The following is a 21418-nucleotide window of genomic DNA, read 5'->3' as shown; positions in this document are numbered from 1 at the left end:
GCACGCAACTGAGGTTCCACAATGAAAAATATGCATCAGCAAAACACAAAAAATATAAAATAATTCACTGAACGAAAATACGAGCCGGAAAAAAAAAACTGAACTTCGGTCGGTCATAACGCTGGAGCTGCTGTGTGCCGCCAAATGTGAGCTCCTCTCTGCGTGTGGAGGGCAGACGGAGGAGGCAGGAAGGGTAAAATATGAACGGTCATGGAAAAAATGAGCGTGCTATATCTCCTCTGCCGGTTCCAGCTGCCGTAAATCTAACGTGCGCTCGGTGTCCTCCGCTCCTTCCGCCCAAGACAGAATGACAGCGCCAAAGTCAGAAACAACAAAGCGGTTTGTGTAAACTGGGTTGACGGCACAAAGGGAAACGCAACTTCTTCATCCCACTTCCAGCCTCGGCAAGATCCCTGCATTGCACCAGCAACGTAGCAGTTTTACAACTGAAGTCTTAAGTTTTCTCTCAACAAACAGTGCAAAACATGTTGAGTGGTGACTCACCGTTTTGTCTTTTATGTGGGGGGGGGGGGGGGGGGGGTTACATCATAACGATGCATTTAAGAGAAAATGTACAATAAGTTCTTGGGAAAACGTAAGATCAAACGAGATTAAATAGCATCCGTATTCATCACAGAGGCCACAGTCCCACTTTCTACCAAGATGCCCTCTTTCACCCCAAACAGAGCAGGAACACAAGCAAACTGAGTTCACCAAATGAGAACTACACACAGGCTCTGTGCAGCAACTGAAATGGTAGGCCACATGCTCCTTCTCTCCATTCAGACCACACTGAGGGGTATTTGCACTGGTCCAACCAAGTGGGTTCAACCTCTTTGGATCCTCCTTTAGGGTTTCTGAGGATGGTGGCCAGCAAAGACCCATGGGGCCTATCTACTGGTGTTCCAACAGGCTCCAAACTGGGCCCCCTAATCTTTTCTCTTCCTATGCAACCGCTTGGTTCCATCAGCAGATCCACTTCTATGCTGATGCTACAGTGTATATCTCATCTTCCCCAAATAATGTCCCAAACCATTCATGAAGTTTTTCCCCTCCTTTTTTCTTTGTTATTCTTTGTTATGGTCTATGCTCAGTGCACACCAGAAAAAGAGCTTGACGACTTCAGTGCGACTCTAAATAAAGGATTAAAATAATAATAATAAAAAATGCTTTTCGCTAAACGTGGCAGAGATTATCTACATGTCCTCCCCGGTGCAGGACCTCTCGCTCAGTCCGGATGCCCCTGCTACCAGAAGCCAGAGCAAACCTAGATGAATGTTCCTTGTCCTCCTGTGCAGCAGTAGCAAATCGGCCTTGTCGATCATTTTGTGTGCCAAACCAAAACATCCCCACCATGTATTCTACTCTGCCCTTAGTCAAGGCCCAGATACTCTCAGGTCTGGATGACTGCAATTCCATTATGTTCTCCAACGTTGTAATTCTGCGTCAGAGCGCCTGCCAAACAAACATAATGTAATGCAATGTAACAATCCCTCTGGAAGAACAATTGTTTATCAACCCGGCAATGATTAGGACAATAGACATTCAGGATGCATTGTGCACGAGAATATGCACGCTGGCCACTTGCTCCGTTTTTTAAAGAACCCAGCCTCCCCCCAAACTGCAGAGTTTGTTCTTATTCAGGTCTCCTCAGTGAACTCCCCTGGGCTCCATCTCTCTCCTGCGGTGACACCCCCACAATATTCACACTCTGTGCTGTAGTCCAGCAGACTAACTCCTACTGCATATTTGGTACTGCGAGTCCGGAGCCTGTGCCAAGGCCCACTAATCAAAATCCCATCTCAGGTCTACAAGTTCAGTGGTTTCTGATGCTGCCTTGTTTAGTGCTAATAATCACACTGTGCATTTTGCCGGACTAGGAATGGCCCCCCGATATGGAATTTGAGCTCCATACTCAGATTTGTGGAGGTGAAAACTCCTGTGCCGTGCCGCGCAAATGACGAATTAGACTGGACGAGATGCAAGCTCCGAAGCATAGCCCTTGCAGGCCTGTTTCCAGCTCGGTGGCTTTTCTGGCGTGTGCCACAGATCGACACAGAGGTTAAAGGGACAGAGCAGCGTACAGCACACGGCAGCATCACCGACGCATCACCGACGCATTACGCAGCCTTAGACAGTTGACACAGATTCTGCCTGCTTGGTCTGCTGACGCGCCAACTACAAACCCGGCAGAGAGGGGCTCCGGAGCCAGGCAAACCGAAGGAGCAGAAGGTGATTAGTGAGACACGAGGCTGCCGCCCCACAGCGCACAGCCAGAATGGAAACGGGATTGCGTTAGTGACAAACCATGCTCCTATCTCCCCTTACCGCACAGGCCAGAAGAAAACGGCAGAAAGCCAGAGTACCCAGTATCCTTTCAGAGGGGGAAAAACATCTAAAGAAAGATCTGAAAACATTTCTTCAGTCTTCATTTGCTTCAGTCCCAAAATGTCAAAAGATAGGACTTCTCAGGCACCGACTTATTCGATTATCTTTTGTTCCCATTCACCCAGCAGACACCCGCATACCAAGCAAATGATCCGTGCCAAAGTGTCGTTTCACACAGCTTTGTACATTGAGCCAGTGGGACCCAGACCGGGGACCATCAGCTCCTGTGTTGCCAGACACTGGGTGAGGATGGACAACCCGGTGAGAGGTGATCAAACACACAGGAGGGTTCCAGCAAGCCATCTGCACTGAGAGACTTCAACTGTGACTCCCGACAGAATCGTCCAGGGGATGTCGGCCCACTTCCTCCTCAAAACAAACTGCCCGGACAAAGCCTGTCGTGGGTCTGGTCCCGAAGGACAAGCGGGCTGCACTGCGTTCGGGTCTTTTAGTTAGACTTTCGTTAGTTAAAACTAAAAAGACTTAGTATTTATGACGTGAACAATAATTGCACAGCAGTTTCTTTTTCCACTGAGCCATATTGTTCAAGCAGTGGATGCTTGCACTGTATTTAAGGTTTCAGGTTTAACGTCTTTTAGTTAACTGACGGAGTTAAATCTCAATCAGAAGTGACATTCGGTATATGGATCAACGTTTAGCATCCCCAGAGCTTCCCTCATTAGAGGAAGTGACTTGACAATGTGCCCAGAAATTCAGAAAGCTGCTGGATCCTTCTCAGCCGGGTATCCCCATCAGACCAACTCTTGTCACAAGACCCACGTTCAAAACTTTCTCCACAGTAGCCAGAGTCAAAAGTGGATCTCCGAGCACAACGTATTCTCGTCCCCGTCAGCATCAACGAAAGCGCGACTGCAGAACTCATAGTCTGAGCGGCGACTAAGAGATAAGACGACGTCTCAAAAGCTTCGCTCTCTCATTACTTTGGTTCAGAAAATGCAGGGGGCAGCTGGTGCAGCAGCGTAATTATTCATACCAGCTTTTTCCTCCTCTCTAATTACTCAAACTCAACTAGAAGCTTTCAGACCAGCGTGAGCACTTATTTTTCTTTTCCTGTTGAGATCCTGAGGACCGCTGTGCAAGCGACTCCTTGCACCAGCTCTCCAGCTCCAGGCAGCTCCACACAGTTCTAGCACACCATGACTCTAGCCAAGCCGGTCCAATTCAGTTCTGACTGACACAGCCTCACACAGTAACCTTCTACACCATTTTCTGGATAGGCACCCCAGGCTTTGCTCCAGGCTAGCAGACCAGTTCCTGCCCTGCTGCCATGGTTACCGTCGACTAGCAGATCAACGACAACCCCATGGACTCAGTGGTAGGATTTGCCCGTTTCCTATACATATTTAAATAGCAAAATAAACAATAAAATACAGTAAATCAAAAAAAAATTCAGCATTTTCTAGGTCTCGCTTGAACTTTGAGAAAAAAAAAAAAAAAGTCAACACCTTTTTTTGCCATTTTGGAATATTGCATCCCAACCGTTTTCAGTGTGGTATTCTGAAATGGCAGCAATGTGCTACAGAGCTGCATGCCTCCCGGGGGTGGAGCACCAGACCTGTGGGGGAGGCGAGCAGGGTCAGGGCGTAGGAGAGGGGGAGGTGGGGAGGGGGGGTACTCACGGCTGTCGTAGCAGATGTTCCCCAGGGCGCGACCCGTCTGGAGCAGAACCTCCTGGTCCTTGCTGTTGAGCAGCTGCACCAGGGGCGGGATGAGCCCGGCCTCCACACAGGGGCTCCTCATGAACTCTGCACAGAGCACAAACACCCCGTCACCACAAGCCACAAACAGGGGCTCCTCGTGAACTCTACACAGAGCACAAACACCCTGTCACCACAAGCCACAAACAGGGGCTCCTCATGAACTCTGCCGACATCTCTGTGTTTGAGCAGAGGGGCCAATGTGAATCGGGTCTACAACACAATATACATACAAAATTGACATAAAAAAATTATACCGTGCCCCTCAATACGGTTAATATTATGGAACAATGAGTGAACCCAATAAAATAAATAAAAAAGGTTGAAGGTCCAGCCAGGGAACGGCCTGCAACAGTCATCTGAAAAGCATGACAGCAGCTCTGGGTCATCTTTTCTCCCCTAAAACACTCAGGTGTGGCTGAAGCTACCCTGAAGGTATTCACAAAAGAACTGCGTCTCAAAAGTTGAAGGAGAGAGGGCAGTGACACTGACACCTCCACCTGCGCCGAACAAGATCAAACACTCCTGGTAGAGGCAGATTCTAGGAGAGAAATGCCATCCGTTCCAGCCAAGCAGAACCAGCAGGCCTTAAACAGCAGGCTCCTACCCTTTCCAAGAAGCTCAAAACATTCATTATTGTCCATTGACCCCCTTTTAACTATCCTTTGCTGCCTGCACACAGCCTCCCTGACATATAAAACCTTTCACACACAGTAATAACCAAGAGGACAATGTCAAAGGCACTGCAGTCGACCGAGAGCATAGCAGCTCATAGGCAGATAACATCGCAAGCCCACTATTAAAGAGGGAAACAAAATGAAATATGCTGACTGACAGGGGGGGGAGGAGAGAAACCCTGCAGTTGTTTCTTGGGCACAGCGATAAGACTACCTTTGCTGTACTTGTAACCCCTTCTATCGACTGCCTTTTCCATCACTACCGTGCTTAGAACCCTCTTTGGCCCAGCCCATTTAACGGTGAGAAGCTGTAAAGGGTTATGAGGTGGCTCCAGCAGTCGGACGCCATTTCCCACGCTTAAACGTTGTTTTCTTAACGCCGGCCAGCCGGTGATCACGCACCCACGGTGCAGGTTAACAACCTCTCCGCCGAGGGTTTTCCTGTGTCTGAGCACACGGGAATAGCGCAATCGATACACCACTTCACACGGTTTCATTTAGACACTCTCCGACTGAGGAACAGTTCAATCACCGCAAGACTCTGGCACCCCTCAACGGTAGACTAAAATCGATGGCTTTACATGCAAAATTAAGGCTCTCGATAACTTAATACGCCTTCCTATAACCACCCGGTATCTTGTCAATAAAGGCGCAGGGATGGCTTCGCTGGCATTGATTTGTGGGGTTACGACATACTGATCACACTCATCGAAATTCTTCCACTGGCTCACTTCACACATGAATGAATTTGAAGCGCACATTTTCCTGTATTCAATTCATTTGTATTGTACATTTTATGAAGGGCATTGTGACAAAGCAGCTTTACAGAGATCTGACCCTGACTCCCAAGAGCAGACTTAGAGTGACAGTGGCAAGCAAACCCTCCCTGGCTGGCAATAAGAAGAAATCTTCAGCAGAACCATCTAGCTGACGCTGGTTAATTGGTAAAGGGCTGATTATATATATATGATAAAAAAGAAAAAAGTACGATACATAAATGTCAATGACAATACATAATTGAAGCCAGGCAAGGATGGTCACGAAGAGAGTTTCTCGTTTCAGGGTTTAATAAATCACTGAGCACTGTTGTAAAGAAATCTCTCATTTCTAACAAGGAACAACGAGACTCAATCAAAACTAAGGGCTTTTGTACTTCATTTGCCTGAAATATTAATTCTTGCCTATTGATACTGACTCTCAGACAGGCAGTCAAACACAGCAGTGGCTCCAGCCAATGCCACCAGAATGAGTCAGGTTTTAGCTCCCAGTGCGCACTGCACATTATACCACACTATAGCAGTTAGCGCTATACCCCGAGACCGGACCTTAAACAACATCAACTTTGATCAGCATCACAGAGAGCCATGGCCTCACGGCGCGTATTTTCCCCATTACTCACAACCTTCACAGTCGTTTAATGCAGATATACCGTGACGTATTTGTTACGTTATGTTATGTGGATGCAGGCGAGGGCCATGCTCTTGTTAGAGGAAAGCCAGCTGAACTCGCTCTCCCCATCGAGCCTTCTGTCAGCGAGCTCAACACCATCTGGTGACAGACAAGCTGGGAGCGCTAATATTGTTATTTCCTGCCCAATTAATAAACACAATGAGAAGGGGGGGGGGAAAAATAAGGAAAGAGAGAGTCTGACAAATGACAGAACTACCGGGGGCTGAAGAGACCTTCGCTTAAACAGCTAATAATGAAGCTGGTGTGTGTTTGTTACACTTCCTATGATACCTTTCACCAGCCAGACTGTCACCAGTTATCTGGCCTTAAAATGGGCTTTGCTGTAATTATCTTCATGCTGGCCGATAAATAAATGATCTCCCTCAGAACGGCTGCTTAGTGTCCAGCAGATCCAAAACACACTTGCAACACAGAAGGGAAGAGTGAAGGGCAAAATGCACGGGCATACAATAATGAAAACACCGCAATTTTCGCAGCCATTTAAAATGGAATAGAAAAAAGTGGAAAGGTGAAGTGGAAGGAGCCAAACAGAGGTGTGGAGGAAGACCTCACCGTTTTTGGCAACCTCAGCTATGACGTTGGCTACTTTGGGAGTGCAGGAAGACTGTGGGGCCAACAGAGTGGGGAGCAGTGGGAGAACTCCCATTTCCTGGATCTTTTCACTGGCCTCTGCATCTGGAGGAGAGAGGGGGAGGGGAAGAGACAGGGAGGGAGAGACAGAGAGAGACGCATCACTCAGCAAGACTGCAGAACACACACAGAGCGCACACATTGCATAAACCCCTCCCACGTACTATATAGCCTACACGCGGTCACGTGTGCGCACGGATCCGAAAGCTCCAGAAGCTTTTTTTCCCCCCAACGCCGTCAATGAAGACGTTTCTTTTCCGCGTTTAACTGCACACGCAATCCAGTCCTGACGCCACGCTCAAAATGACTACCTTTCCCCCCCGGAGAGCGCACCCGAGCCGTCAGACAACTACAAGGCCGTCGCCATTTCCCCCAGCTTCCCCTATGCGAACGCGCACCACCCCTCCGTACATGCGAAATCGCACCAGAGAGACCGAAATAAGCTTGGCAGCTCCCTCCCTCCCTCCCTCCCTCCCTCCCATAGTCTCCAGTCTTCCTGCATCCCTGCAGGACCCTGGACCGTCTGTTTCCGCGCGGCGACAGGAGGACGGGGGCCCAGGAGGCAGCTCTGCCCGCGGCGGCCGAGGGTGCCGTCAGCGCCTCGCCCCGAACACCGCGGGGGGTCCGCGTCGGGCACGCGTCGCCCGGGGGCCTCGGGCGAGAACGGCGGGGGGCAGCCGCGTGACAGCGTGACGCTCAGCGGAGACGGCGGAGACAGAAACGAGGGCAGCGCGCGCGGGCGCGAGAGAGAGCCCGACTTCCTGTTCCACGCCGTGTCTCTTAGCAACTCGGGGCCAGGGGGTTCGTCCTGTGTCAGTTACACCAGGATCCCAATTAATGACAGTCCCTTCCCATGCACAGTTCTGTTCGCACATATTCACGGCCGAGAAACAGCTGCCACATTTTACCTAGGAAATATATAGTGAGCACTTTATTAGGTATTTATTAGAATTATTTTTCAGACCTATTGAGTCTCCTGCTGATGTAGCCACCTAGTTAGAGGTTTTATGTGTTATGCATTCAGAGATGCTTTTCTGCAAACCACTGTTGTAATGTGTGGTTATTTGTGTTACTGTCACCTTCCTGTCAGCTTCGACCAGTCTGGCCCTTCTCCTCTGACCTCTCTCATTAACAAGACGCTTTTTGTCTGCAGAACTGCTGCTCACTGGACGTTTTTTGTTTTTACATACATACCTATACTGTATATGAAAATCTATACATATCTATACAAATGTCGATTTAGTCATGCAAAACCGCTGCATCTAGACATGAAAAGGGCTCTAATCATTTGAAAATATATAAACATCTGAATTTATCTGTTCATTCTGCACTGTATTATTCAATTCCTTCTACATCTGCAGTATTTTGTTTAATGCTCTCCATTTTGATTAAATATGCCTACGCTTTTAATTTTGTTTCATTTTAATTCTTACTGATAAAATTATTCAAGAAACTTTAGGAAAATTGGCGAATGGTTTCCAGCTGCGTAAGATATTGTCTAACATTCTGCCACTGACATCCATTTTGATAGACCTCAATTCACAGGCGCGAAACGAAATTACTCAAGAGGCCGGATTATTAAAAGAATTCCAACGGATGGACATCTTAAAAAGAAACAATCCTTTAAAAACCCTGCGATTCACAATGGGAGGGGGGGGGGGAAGTGATGCATGAAACACTAAGCTGGCCTCCCAGTCCTGTGTGGCAAATACCACCACGGCCTGGTCTCGGTCAGGTAGTTAAAGAGATCTCTCACGGCCTGTAGCCTTGCGCTAGCATTCAGCCTCCATCATACGGAACTGGAGGGATCGTAACAGTTCGGTCTCCCGCACACAGAGTCACGGGGAGGGACAGGGCGTGGCACCAGTGGACGGGGCAGGGGGGCGGGCGGCGGGCGGCCGGCGGGCGGCGTGGGTCATCGGCTTCCTGCTCCACACCGCTCAGCTCTGGCTCTTCACGGCCAACCAGGCGTCACCCAGACAGGACGAAGCAGCGCTCACAAGCTCGCCCCACATAAATTAAATAACGGCAGGAGACGCGCACCATAAATCAAGAGACTACAGCGCGGCTTTCGAGTGGGTCAACACAAGGTGGAATTAAGTGGATTATTGGATCAGTGATGTTTGGGGAGGAGGGGGGGGGGGGCGGGGGAGTCTGAGTTAGGGGCAGAGGGACATTGAGAGAGAACACAGGAAGTGTATGATTTTACTGCAGGGGCTGCCTGCTGAATAATTCACTATGGTATGACCTTCAGCTGCGAGATCTCTCATTTGTAGCCCCCCCTACGGGAAGCATGTACACTATCTCCTCAGTTACTGTCAGCCTAAACGACTAATCAATCTGGACAGCATTGGGCTCCACAAGGGCACTGAAATTCCTACATTCCAGACATTTTATGCACAATGACTTGCAGATTTGAAATACAAACATCAATACAAGGAGATGTCAGATGGTACAAACATTATGACCTTGAAATATTATTAAACTTAAAATATTAAGCTTACGTCGCTGGGAGCTGTGGATTATAGCAGTGTCTGATGATCAAGAGTAACAGCATGCCAAGGGCTGATTTTATAACTACACATAATCTGTGCAGTGGAATAACATTTTCCCATTCTGCACCAAAGCTCATCATTGTTGTTGCTTTGAGCAGCATAATGAGTGTGGAGCACTGGTCAAAGGACTGCCCTGTGGACAAAGCTTTGATTTGAAAGTCGAACATGTGGGACGGATTACCCGTCGTGTAATTAACCCCAATAGTCCAATGAACAGCTACCTATGCATCAAACTTGTTCGATTTGAAACGAGTATCATGAGGTCTTGTGTTTGAGGAAGTGTTGTGAGGACACTGAGTAATGTAGGAATTTAAATATTATTCCCAAGGAGGGGGCTATCAAGTCTGATACGGCAACACTCAGCACGCAACACCTAGAACCGGCAAACAGACCTAACAACGCTGTGGTGAAAAAATCTAATTTCCAAAAATGTTCCTCTCAATTAATTCACACCCGCAATAGAGGAGAGATGGAGTCATTTCATTATGAAATAATCACCATGTTCCCTCAACTTGGTGGCATGGCTGTGCTTAACTGCTAATGAATTTGTGAAATATTAAAACTATGGAGGGAAATAAAATAAGCTAGGGGAGTCGTTGTGTGACACGGATAAGCAGAAGTGTTCAAGAGTGATGGAATGGGTTGTACAGGTCGTAATGCTGCTCAGACAATCAGCGAAAAGCTTATTTGTGCAGTAGGACGCAACCGCTTTCAGAGAGGTAGGGAGCAAAAATGGCTGCAGTATTAAGTGAAAACCCCAAGAGAAGACCTAGCTACAGTGCCTCAGCTTATGACTAGGCTAAAAGCTAGTACTTGACATAGCCCATTTGGACACTGGTGTTTGGTCATGCTGACCGGGACACGCAAGGTCGGCGGTTCTAATCCCGGTGTGACTCCACAATAAGATCCGCACAGCCGTTGGGCCCTTGAGCAAGGCCCTTAACCCTGCATCGCTCCAGGGGAGGATTGTCTCCTGCTTAGTCTAATCAACTGTACGTCGCTCTGGATAAGAGCGTCTGCCAAATGGCAATAATGTGATGTAACGGTCATGGTCTCATCGGCGGTTCAGATGCTCCCGGCGAGACTCACTGTTGTGGGCCAAGGCTTTGAGTACGCAGTCCAGACCACCCTCCACACTGTCAGAGCTGCTGTCCGCCGAGGCCACCTTCAGCTTCTTCAGGGCTTCGCAAAGGTTGTCTGCAGGGATTAACAAGAGAGGCAAGTGTGAGCGACCATCCAATCCGGTGGCCGGTTAACGCACGAGCAAATACAGGCATGCGTGCACTGGACAACCGTAAGGTCAGAGGAGTTCTCCGAAAACACACGCATCTCGGTGGGGTTGCGAGGACGAATTAATCCGACAAACGTCATGAGGGAAAGAGAGACAGAAAGGGAGCGAATTGAGACTGCTGCAGTTAAGCCGAAGACAGATTAAAGTTCTCAGGGTGACCCTTTCTCGTCTTATGTTTAGCCCGATCTACCAGAATAACTTGGATGAACCAAACGCGTATGAATCCTGATTTAAAAAAAGAGGTGTTATCAAACATCAGCCTAATTATAAGGAATACCACGGTGAAGAAAAGCAAAGGACTGCCGCCAAGTGCATATGACAATGGAATTCACACATTCAGTACGTCCTTTTATTAGAGTGTGATTCTCAAACCAAAATAGCTGCTCCAACAGGGACAAAATCTTTTTATATGTTCATCACAGCCTACATCCGTCTTCTCAGACAAAACGTAGCCTAAGGCTAGTCCTAACCTTACCTTTTTTTTTACTGAAGGAGAGAAAACAGATTCTACAATAATCATCACGGTAGGAGCCAAATTGGGAGACGCTTAACCTTAAGCCCAAGAAAAGAAACTGTTGATACAAAATTAAGCGGCATTTCCTTAAGCTGGTTCCTTGCTAGCAATTTACCAAAGAGAATCCTACCGAAATCGGCCAGAGAGAGAGAGATAGCAGTTACCAGGGCGACATTAAGGGTTCTGTGATCTCGCAGAATAGCAAGTCTGTGACCCAAACTCACTCTGCCACTGGGCAGTGTTATATGTCTGGGCTCACTGAGGAGGGGTCCAGGCTGGCCAGCCTGAACTGCAGACAGGGCCCAAAGGATCATTTCTGCTACTGGCTGTCACTTCCGATTCACCCTTGGTGTGCACGACAGCTCGGACTGACGGTCCATGTAGCATTTAGGCCACTGCCAGCTCATCTTGACCTGAAGACCACTCCACTTCAGCTGTGGACCAACACATTCACAGCTTTAACCGTTGCCTTTTAGAATATTATTTTTAAGAATCGGCCCATTGAACAGTAAATAAACGCAAGCTGATGAAAGGAGCGAACAGATTTAACAAACACTGTCAGGTAAAAAAAAAAAAAAAAAAAAAAAAAAAGGAGAATAAACAGATTAAATCTCCAACTACTGCTTTAAGTACAGCAGATATTCTCCTGAGAGGGGAAAAAGCTGACACCACTTGGATTTCAGACAGCAACGCCTCCAGGCTCTTGAAAGAATCGACTTCTCACCAATCAACTGTATCGCATCCGCCTACCTATTTTCCTGTTTCAACCAGCAGGCCATGTAAAGACCACAGCTCTCAAACGATGCCGATAGCTTGTTTATTCAGACTGTGAGGGTCCAGAAGATTACTACCGTTACGCAACGCTGACCTTTCCGTTTGCCAGATGAACGAACCACAGCCACTTTGCTCTTTTTTTCTTTTCAACGCAATTCGTGTAGTTATGTAACATGACAAACATCAGGCAGCTAAATACCAACAAAATATCGATCACAACGGTTCCAAAAAACACAATTTCTTTAACAGCTGATATCAGAGCCCAAAGCACCTCCTGTCTGCGGAAGAGCCAAATCCTTTGTTACTGCAGTCCAAATACTGGAGAATAATCACAGCACATTTCATAGAAAAAGACACATTTCTGTCATGGTACACTGAGTGAAGCTACAATGTGCTTAGTTACATCATTTTGGCATTCTGTGTGGATGTGGACCAAATTCTCTTGACGTGACAGATTTTCCTGAAATTTGCCAAAAAGACATGTCCTAAGAAGGAAGGATATTTGACCTATATTACATGGCCTTAAAAAAGTTACCTACAGGGAATAAATGATACATTTCATAGCAAATTTCTATGAAATAAATGTGTACGTGTTCCGATTTCAAATCTGTGCCAAATCTTTCTTTTTGAAACCCCATACCCTAAACTGATACAGGATCCACCCCTGAAGGGACAATCTCCAACATACTCAACAGCACTGCATTTTTTTATTTTTACAATCAATTTCAACAGTCTGCACCTGTTGTAGGCCAGCTTGTTGCAGGGGCAGGAAGGCCTTGTTAGCAAACACAGGTACACTGGATGAGTGCAGTCAATAGGCAGTGGGAGGTGTGACCCATGACTCATTTCATAAGCCATCCTTTTCACAGAGGCAGTGTGTCACAGTCATCAATGAACTAGGCTTGCTGAAATACAGGGTGGGCTGGGTCCCCTATAGACTTCTGGGCAGGCCACTGTACCACTGAGCAAGAACATGGACTTGAGCAGCTCCCAACTTAGCGTCAGTCACATGAAGTGATGGCAAAGTGAAGTTCCATGAGGCAAAACATTTTTAGAAAATGGGCAGGGCTACTACGTGATATCAGCGACTCACTGATTCACTGTAATCATTGTGTTTTGTTCTGCTGAGCACCACAGCTTTTTATTGGCTCAAATAAGACGGTTACTGACACCTTAGTGCGACACCATCAAATATGGCCTTCATGAAACACAACTCTCCGAACACTGAGCATTTGCACTGGGTCTGGTCCCACAAGCCTCTAACCAATGGGGACTCTGTCAAACTTATTCCCAGGGCTTCATCGCCAAGTGGAGCCAACCAATGATTAAAGAGGCCGTGCGTTTTCAAAGCTCTCCTGCTAGCCGGTTAAATAACCCCCCATGGTGATGAGTCAACATTCAGGGAGGTAGGCAACGGTGCTTTAAATTATTGAAGAAACAAAGTACCTTTTCAGACTTACACCAAACAGAGCATATTCTACAAGCAAAGCTCGACTGACTCCATTTCAGGATGACACCCTGTTCTGTAAGGTTCCCCAGGGCTTACAGAACAGCCTGTGAATTATCTTATCCTTTTCTAAAAAAATGACATGTTCAAACAGTTATAAAAATGAATGTGCCTAATTACTATCAGTTTGGCATATAAAGCAGTTATTCAACCCATCTCAATCAATTCAGCCCAATTTCCAAGCTAATTATCAGTTCTGTGAAAGAGATTGAAATCGTGAATAGCTTCTTAGATAATCTTTGCCCTGTTCTGCACAAGATATTTTTAAAACGATCAGATCCAAATGCATGATAATGACAGGGCTTCTCTCCTTGGAATAGTTTTCAAAGGACACCTGAAGCAAAAAAAATCAATGGTGCAGGACAGTTGGCTGTTCAAAGGAAAAGTATAGATATGTTCTTTCCCAAACAGGGGAATACGTTGATAACGGGTTTCTTTTTTAAACCACCGGGATTTCACTTGTTCACTTGTGAAGATCTGTCATTACAAGTACTCATAATGATGAACGAGGACCGCAAGCTGGGGCCACAATTCTGTTGATAACATCAACCTGAGAGCTTGCCAGGTTAATGCACCGTGCAAATCCGTGTGCTTTAGACACGTTTAAACTGGAAGATCTGCTGGCAGAGATCATTATCGATTCAAGAGACTACAGTAAGCTCAAGCACCTTGATGAAGTAATACTGCACACAAGACGTGATGTAGCATTTCGTTATGGAGATTCAGGACAGTGCCGTTTTGGCCCTTCCATAAGAGACAGGCAAACTGAGAGATCCAGCTGCTTGCTTTATTCCCCCCAGGAAAGGCAGACATCTTCTCTCCAACTAAAGGAACTCCAGCCGCTCTGAGCAAAACACCATCCAATACATCTAACTGCCCACTAGTCCAATAGTCCACAGTGCCCAAGAGTCCACAGAGGAAATGAGTGTGACAGAGATGCCGCACTTAGCTCTCCATAGACACAGAGCAATCCGCATTCGATGAGGCAGCACGGAGCAGGTCAGAAAATCCACAGCAGAAACTGAACAGCTAATCAAGGGGACCCAACTGCCTCAAGCTTACAATCACAAATTAAAGCAGCGTAATCTCTCATAGGGACACTGACATTATTCTCTCTGGTTTCGTTTTGAACCGCACAGATTGTACTCATCAAGTACAGCCTCTTGCATAAAGACTAGTGTTCCCTGGCAGTACTCTGGTGCGAAGTACTGTAGGCTGGTGGAAAGTGCTACTCCCTCAAATTCACATTCGCATCAGAGAGTGAGCATACTGCAGCCAACCAAACTACACAGTCTGCAGTGCATTCTGAAAGCACAAGCGCATCTGAAACGCGCTTCAGCATCCTCTGCGGGGAAAGCAATGAATCTCTGCCTGCGGCCAGCTAGCGGGACACAGTGCTTTATAGTATTGAGTCTTCAGTTGCAAACCACAATTTAGCTAATTATTTTAAAGCACCAACAAAGCACTTGAGAAAGCCATGACTACAACCTCATCGAACAGCGAAGCTATCTTACACAGGCCTATACTTTACAGTGGAGGTTCGGCTGCGTGCCTTAGAACAGGGCCGCCCAACCCTTTTCCTGGAGATCTACCATCCTGCGGGTTTTCATTTCAACCCTAATTTGGCACACCTTATTCTACTAAGTAGCAGCTCAGCAAGATCACTAGCTGTTGAATGAGGCGTGCTTTGTCAGGGTTGGAGTGAAAACCCACAGGACGGAAGACCTCCAGGAACAGGGCTGGGCACAGCTGCCTTAGAAGGTACTCCTGATAGCCAACGTGGCCATCCCAGGCCACCTGGAGACGCTAACCAGGGCAGGAACAGCCCTCTGAACACCTCTCCTATTCGGTGGTTAGAAGACGGCTCACCAGACGGGGCCGCGGTGGCGCACAGCTAAAAGAAACGGACCTTGATGCAGGCCTCAGTTCGTTACAGTTACACACCGAGGACCGGGGTTCGATTCCCCGTCCTGTCAAAGCTGAGTTTGGCCGGCTCTCATGGAGCGGCATAACTGGCGCGCTGCTCCGAGGGAGGGACTCAGCAGGGACTAGTAGGATCGCCATGTACAGCACCCCGGTTGCCTCCGATTCACGATCACGGGCTGTGAGACGAGACGGCTTGAAGAAGGCGTGTCGTTCTCAGGATCGCTAGATCCATCTGGGCTGCCGAGGGACGGGGTCGTAAGCTGTGTATCCCCAGCTAACACTGATTTGGATTAGATAGGGTACAATTGGCTCCCAAATTGGGAGAAAAAATAAAAATGAAATAAAAGACGGCTCACCGACTGAAAGTGGTCTGGGGTTCACAACTACTCTGACCAACAACCACTGCCACATCACCTGTCACTTTCCCTGCCTCACTCCCGAGATCTGCAGACACAGCACACGCCTAGAAACTCAAAACACAAAGAGCATCTCAGATACAGCGCTTCCTCACAATACAAACATACTGACAGAGGAACAGATAGCTTTAATCTGGAGTCTGTTGCAGTAGCCTATTCCGCTTGAATGACGGCAGGTTTATGCAACCGTAATCATTACTGTGACAGCAACCGTGAGCCATTGCAGTGCTCTGCCAGCCCCTCAAAGCCTGGGGGAACCCAGCTCATGGAGATCTAACGGCTCCGTTATGGATTTTGGAGGATGAAACCCTCTCTCTACCTGAGCAACCAGTGGAAAACATGAAGGGTGTCCAGTCAAACTCCAGCAAAATGAGTCCGCACTGAGCTAGAGAAGGCTCGGAAGATTTCAGGGCAGTGCAAACTCACAATTCCAAGGTGACGGCTCAGACAATTTAGGAGACACGCCGAATGGCTGAGGGAAAGAGAAAAAATAAAAAAATTCAGCTGGACAGCAGCTCGCTCCTCTGCAAGAGGACATGCAGTCAGAGAGATGAAAAACCAATTGATTCAGTTGAGGGAGGCAAATCCAGCAGGAATCCTGCGCTGGAGAGCAATCAGGAGAGCACCAAAAGTGGAGTGGAGCCAGAGCAGTGAGTAAGAGCCACTGAAATATTCATTGTTATTAGAGCACAAATCCCACGGATGTCACAGCCACAGCAGCTGGCACAGCCAGCACGGGAGCGGCTTGTTCCCGCCGCTAACAAGGGCCGTCACTCTCAGCCCGCCGCCCCGGCTCCATCTTAAGAGTGCGGGCCCAGCCCCGCCAAACACAGCGCCGCTCCTCCCAATGCGCAGCGAGACGCAGCGGGGAGACGGCCCGACGCAGCACCACGGGAAGGGTCTGCGCACGAGGGGGGTGAACGTTACCGCACGGACGGGATTCGGGTTCGATCGGTTTCGCGAAACAACCCTGCGTGAAATGACACGGCCCAAGCAGGACGCCCCGGTTTTCCGCAGCAGGGGAAACGGTTGCCGAAGTGTCAAACGTTTCAAACACCAGCCACTAGAACAAAAAAAAAAAAACCTCTTGTAACACACATTTCAATATTCACCACCCCTTCACGCTGGCCTCCCTGGGTGGGAGGACGCAGGTGCCTCTGAAGATGAGATGCAGTGTGGTGTGTCCACACACACACACACACACACACACACACACACACACATACACACACACACTACAAGGGCCCCTCCCCCTTATATCACCGGCATACGCCTCTCTGCCGCAGCTCCGAGAAAAATCAGCTCTTGCAGTGCAGTCACGCACGTCTCACGACAACCCGACAAGCCCAAAGACATGCCCGCCACAAGTATTAACATACTGAGTACGGCTGCCCATGACGTGTAATAAAAACTACATGAATACACACCTGAGAGGGAGGGGAACTGGCCGACAACGCATTCAGAATAAAGGTGTTCTGACCCAACAGCTCCGCTAATGCCGCTAAAAGTCACGGGGCGGGCGGGTAATAACTGCAGAAAGGGCAACGGCAAACATTTTGTGGCTTAACGGGGCTTCCTGAAAAATTACTTTCAAACTGAACCTCTCCTACACACCCTGAGTCATTTCTCCCTATACAGACTAAGTTTTTAAAAAGCACACATTCACCTGCTACAGTACCCCACCTCCACAGCAGCTGATTTCATAGTCTCGCTAAGCTACTGTGCACTGGCCTACATTAGCACTTACGAGACAGAAGACCGTAGGGGCTACAGCTACACATTTAGGAGGTTCTTGATATTAACATGCAGCTCTGCTGTTAGTACAGTTCCCCAATCCTTATTCTTTGCAACACAAAAATGTCATGAAAGAAATGTGAAAATCAAAAAGTATGAAAATCTCTTGGGGAGGCAGGCTTTTTTTGTATTTAGAGCTGGTCTAAAGAAACTCGATGGACTTTTTTTGTTTGTTTAAAAATGAAAGCCAGTTGACTAAAATCCTGCACAAGAGTAGCTCCTTAAATGAATTAAATCAAAGACATGCCATAAAAAGGAAATGACTCTCTGACTTTTAATAAGCATCACATATAAAATGGATGTCAGAGAGCTATGAGTTCAGTACTTCATTCCAATGCCGAATAAACTAAGGGGATTGGTACTGAATCTGCTGCTCACACCCAATGCCTTTCACAAAGGCCATTTCACCTGCTTGACCACTGAAGGACTCAAGAGATGCGTTTTCAATTACCCTTGAGCCAACTGTGTGTATGAGGTTTTCTGCAGTACACCTGAGCATGTCAATTCCCTCTAATCCCAAATAATATCCAGAAAGTTCAGTCAGGGTCAGTATTTGGAATGAAGTCTTCATAATACAAGAATAACCTGAGCAGGGTGGTGGGCAGAGAGAGGGTCCTGGTTTTTAATTTGTATGGAGAGTTCATTGAGCTTCACTAAGGCATCAGACCATTTCAACTGCCTACTATCATGTCTCCAAACACACACACAATGGATGTGTCTCTATACTCCATTTCTCCAGAATTATGTTATATTCTTAGCACAGAAAAGACAATAGCCTACTGCTATACTGCTTCCACTAGGCCTACATTCATGTGAGTAGAAAACAGGCTTTCTTAAGATAAATATAAGACCAGACAGAGGTTGAATTAAACACCACACGTTAAGAATGATAAAATTCCTCTTATGGGTTTCGATCTTCGCTCATCCTTTGAACTTCATTACCCATGGTCGTTTCCCACCTAAACGAAATCATTTTGATGTAGTGAATCGCATTTAAAAAGCCTAGCGCTTTAACTATTCCCAGTGAAAGTGGCAACTTCATACCGCCCCCGCCCTTAATGTTCATCAGGGTCTATGCAATCTATCTAAAGTACAAAACGTCATTGCAATCCTTTATATGAATACACATTATATGGGCATATATAGGTATTTTGCATTAAAACATGAATGTATTCTTTTGATTGTTTTGATGCAGGGCGATGGCTTTGCATTTATATTGCGTTGACCCAGGAGTCATCACCATCTCCATGCAGCGCCAATCAAATTGTATCACCGCGTATACACACAAGCATTAGTTCCCTCGATAATTTGTTTTAAGCACTCAATCATCTACCTCTTTTCAATGCGTATAAACGAGGGCACCGTAAGGTGTGCGCAAAATAAACCATCATTGCGCTCTCTTCGGGAAGGTAAAAGCGTTGAGGTCGCAGAAAACAAATTTATCTATGTTCGTATATAGTTGACATGCGAAAATAAAAGCTAAAATTGAGAATGCTGTCAAAATGTCAATCAGAAAAGTATGTGCCGCTGTTTGCAGAGGACTGTGCGTGAAAATGAATAACTGACGTACACGTGGATTGCATAACAGCAGTACCAAGCTAGGTAACTTAAATACCGTTTTATAGCATTAGGCTATGATTTAATAGCGTTATGTTGAAATAAAAAAATTAAGTAAAGTAACTGATATTCTGAGCTACAAATTCCCCATTTTCCTGAAACTATCGGGCGTTAGCTTCTGGAAGCTAGTTGCACCGCAACGCGAAGATGGAAAATTAGCTAGCTGCTGTGCCAAGAATTCTAAAGCATCATAGCTAGAGCTAGCGAACGTTACTCAGCTAATGACGGCTATGGTCGTGAAGAAAATAAAAACAGAAAGCTGTGCAACAAAACGTTAATAGAAAAAAATGTTCACTGCCAGTCATTAACACGTTAGCTAACGTTACCTAGCTATCGTGTTAGCGATGCTCTACATAAATGAAGACAGGATTTGCTAGCTACACTAGTTTCAACCCACTTCGCTAGCTAGCTGGCAGCTCTTCGTAGTTCGCTAACACGCCAAAACTCAGCAGCGCCAGCTAACGTTAACCAGTCACGATGACAGCAGTTAGCGAAACAGTTATGTGCAAGTCGTCCGTACTACGTGAAGTTAGATACTGTAGCTAGTAAACGGGACGATCCCCAATAAACGGTGCATTTCATTCATTTGCTAGCTTGGTAGATACAGTAGCTAGCTAATTGCAGCAATTTGGGGAGCCAGCTACAAACTTACCCATTTAGGCTCAGGAAGTGCGCGGCAGTCCTTTAAGTCTTGTTCGAATGTGCTTCCGAAGACTGGTGTACACAGTGAAAACACACAATCGTACGTTATTTCCTCGCTCTCCGTTTCTTGATACGGTAGAAATGGGGTTTTAGCTAGTCAAACAGATATCCGGGCGAGGCCCACCTTAACCCGCACCACCCCGTCCCCGGAGCAGCAACACAGACAGCAGCCTACACTTCGCGGTCTCTCACCACTTTGGTGTATACAGTATTGCAAACAGTCCTGAGCCCGCCACGATGTTAATGGGCGCAGAGATGTGGCTAGTGTTTATCGGTACAAAGAGATATTATTCTTCATGGATACAGTGCCGTTACTGTCACCAATCCTCCAAATAATTTACTTCCTTCCTTACTACAGTCAGGTTGCAATACAGCACAGCGTCCATGCGTCGAGAAACTCCACCCACTCTGGAATATGATTGGCGCACAGTATGCAAACGACAGCTTAATTTCGCCATTGATTGGGTTAAATCTGCGTCGTCGCTTGCACCACGCCCTGTTCTGTTCGCTTTTGCCGGAGGGGCACTACAGGGGGTTCACTGGTTCGGTTCATTCATCAAGAAATCTTGTTTTACTTCGTGTCGATACGATTTAACAGTGTTTAATTCATGTTGATTGGCACTTAGAGTGGTAGTCTGATGGACAATTCACAGAAATGATCATGTTTCAACCCGGAAAATACTTTGTTTAAAATATGATGAGTACTCTGCCATTCCAGAAACAGGAATAGATGATGTCATGCTGGGAGTGACAACCTCCCTGTCATGCAAGTGCGCCTATGGGATTTCCAGAAAACAGGCAATATCCTCAAGAATATGGAAAATAATTAGCAGGATCAATTAACCAAACATTTATTTGTGACAGCTATACACCAAAGATCATTATTTCTACTTTCCACTGCATGCACATCATTATCATAAAATTGACTTCGCATGGCCTCTGTTTCCAAACAGGGGAGAGGGTTTGAAGAAAAGCTCTTGAGTGGCAATGTCATTAACTTCAAAAAATAAATGCCGGTCCCTGGTGCAGCACCCACACAGAAGGTATAATTTGCAGGTGAATTCAGCTTTTCTGCAGCATTGGAGAACACTGCTCTGGTACTGAAAGAGCCCCCACCCCTCAGGGGCTGGCAGCCGTGTCCCTGATTCCTATTGACAGCGGGTTCTGTGAAAGGATATCTTGCATTGACTGCCTCCACAGAGAGATAAACACCATTTGTCAACAGATCCTTCTTTATTATAGATGGTCTTCTCGTCTTGCCTAGGTCATGTTGGACCGCTCCGTGGGCCGTAGGTCATGAAATGAAATATGAACGTGTCAGTGGGGAGGTCTGTGCCTGTTGTTGTATGTCCTCACCTCTGAAGCCAGTAATCCTTTACGCTCTCTACACCTGCTTCTGTGTTCCTGTGCTTGTGTGGATTCTCTCTCTCTCCCTCTCT

The 21418-nt window shown here is 46.9% G+C and overlaps 1 protein-coding gene across 3 annotated transcripts in view; it reads right to left on the bottom strand.

Annotated features, from left to right (window-relative positions):
* rap1gds1 (RAP1, GTP-GDP dissociation stimulator 1) overlaps positions 1–20326 on the bottom strand; it is a 48413-nt gene extending 28087 nt beyond the window's left edge. For 2 of the 3 annotated variants that reach the window (XM_061252147.1, XM_061252150.1), the window contains exons 1-4: positions 19930–20326; positions 10528–10635; positions 6806–6928; positions 4029–4154 (exon numbers count right to left, since the gene is read on the bottom strand). In XM_061252147.1, the coding sequence (XP_061108131.1) occupies positions 4029–4154; positions 6806–6928; positions 10528–10635; positions 19930–19933 (361 nt within the window). In that variant the 5' untranslated portion in view covers positions 19934–20326. The remainder of the gene's footprint in view (positions 1–4028; positions 4155–6805; positions 6929–10527; positions 10636–19929) is intronic. The other variant, XM_061252149.1, reaches the window with a different exon arrangement.
* Positions 20327–21418: the final 1092 nt, after the last annotated feature.

The sequence above is a fragment of the Conger conger genome, chromosome 8, assembly GCF_963514075.1.
Source record: "Conger conger chromosome 8, fConCon1.1, whole genome shotgun sequence".
NCBI lineage: Eukaryota > Metazoa > Chordata > Actinopteri > Anguilliformes > Congridae > Conger > Conger conger.
The sequence above is the reverse complement of the archived record's forward strand: the minus strand, read 5'-3'. Positions and strand labels throughout refer to the sequence as shown.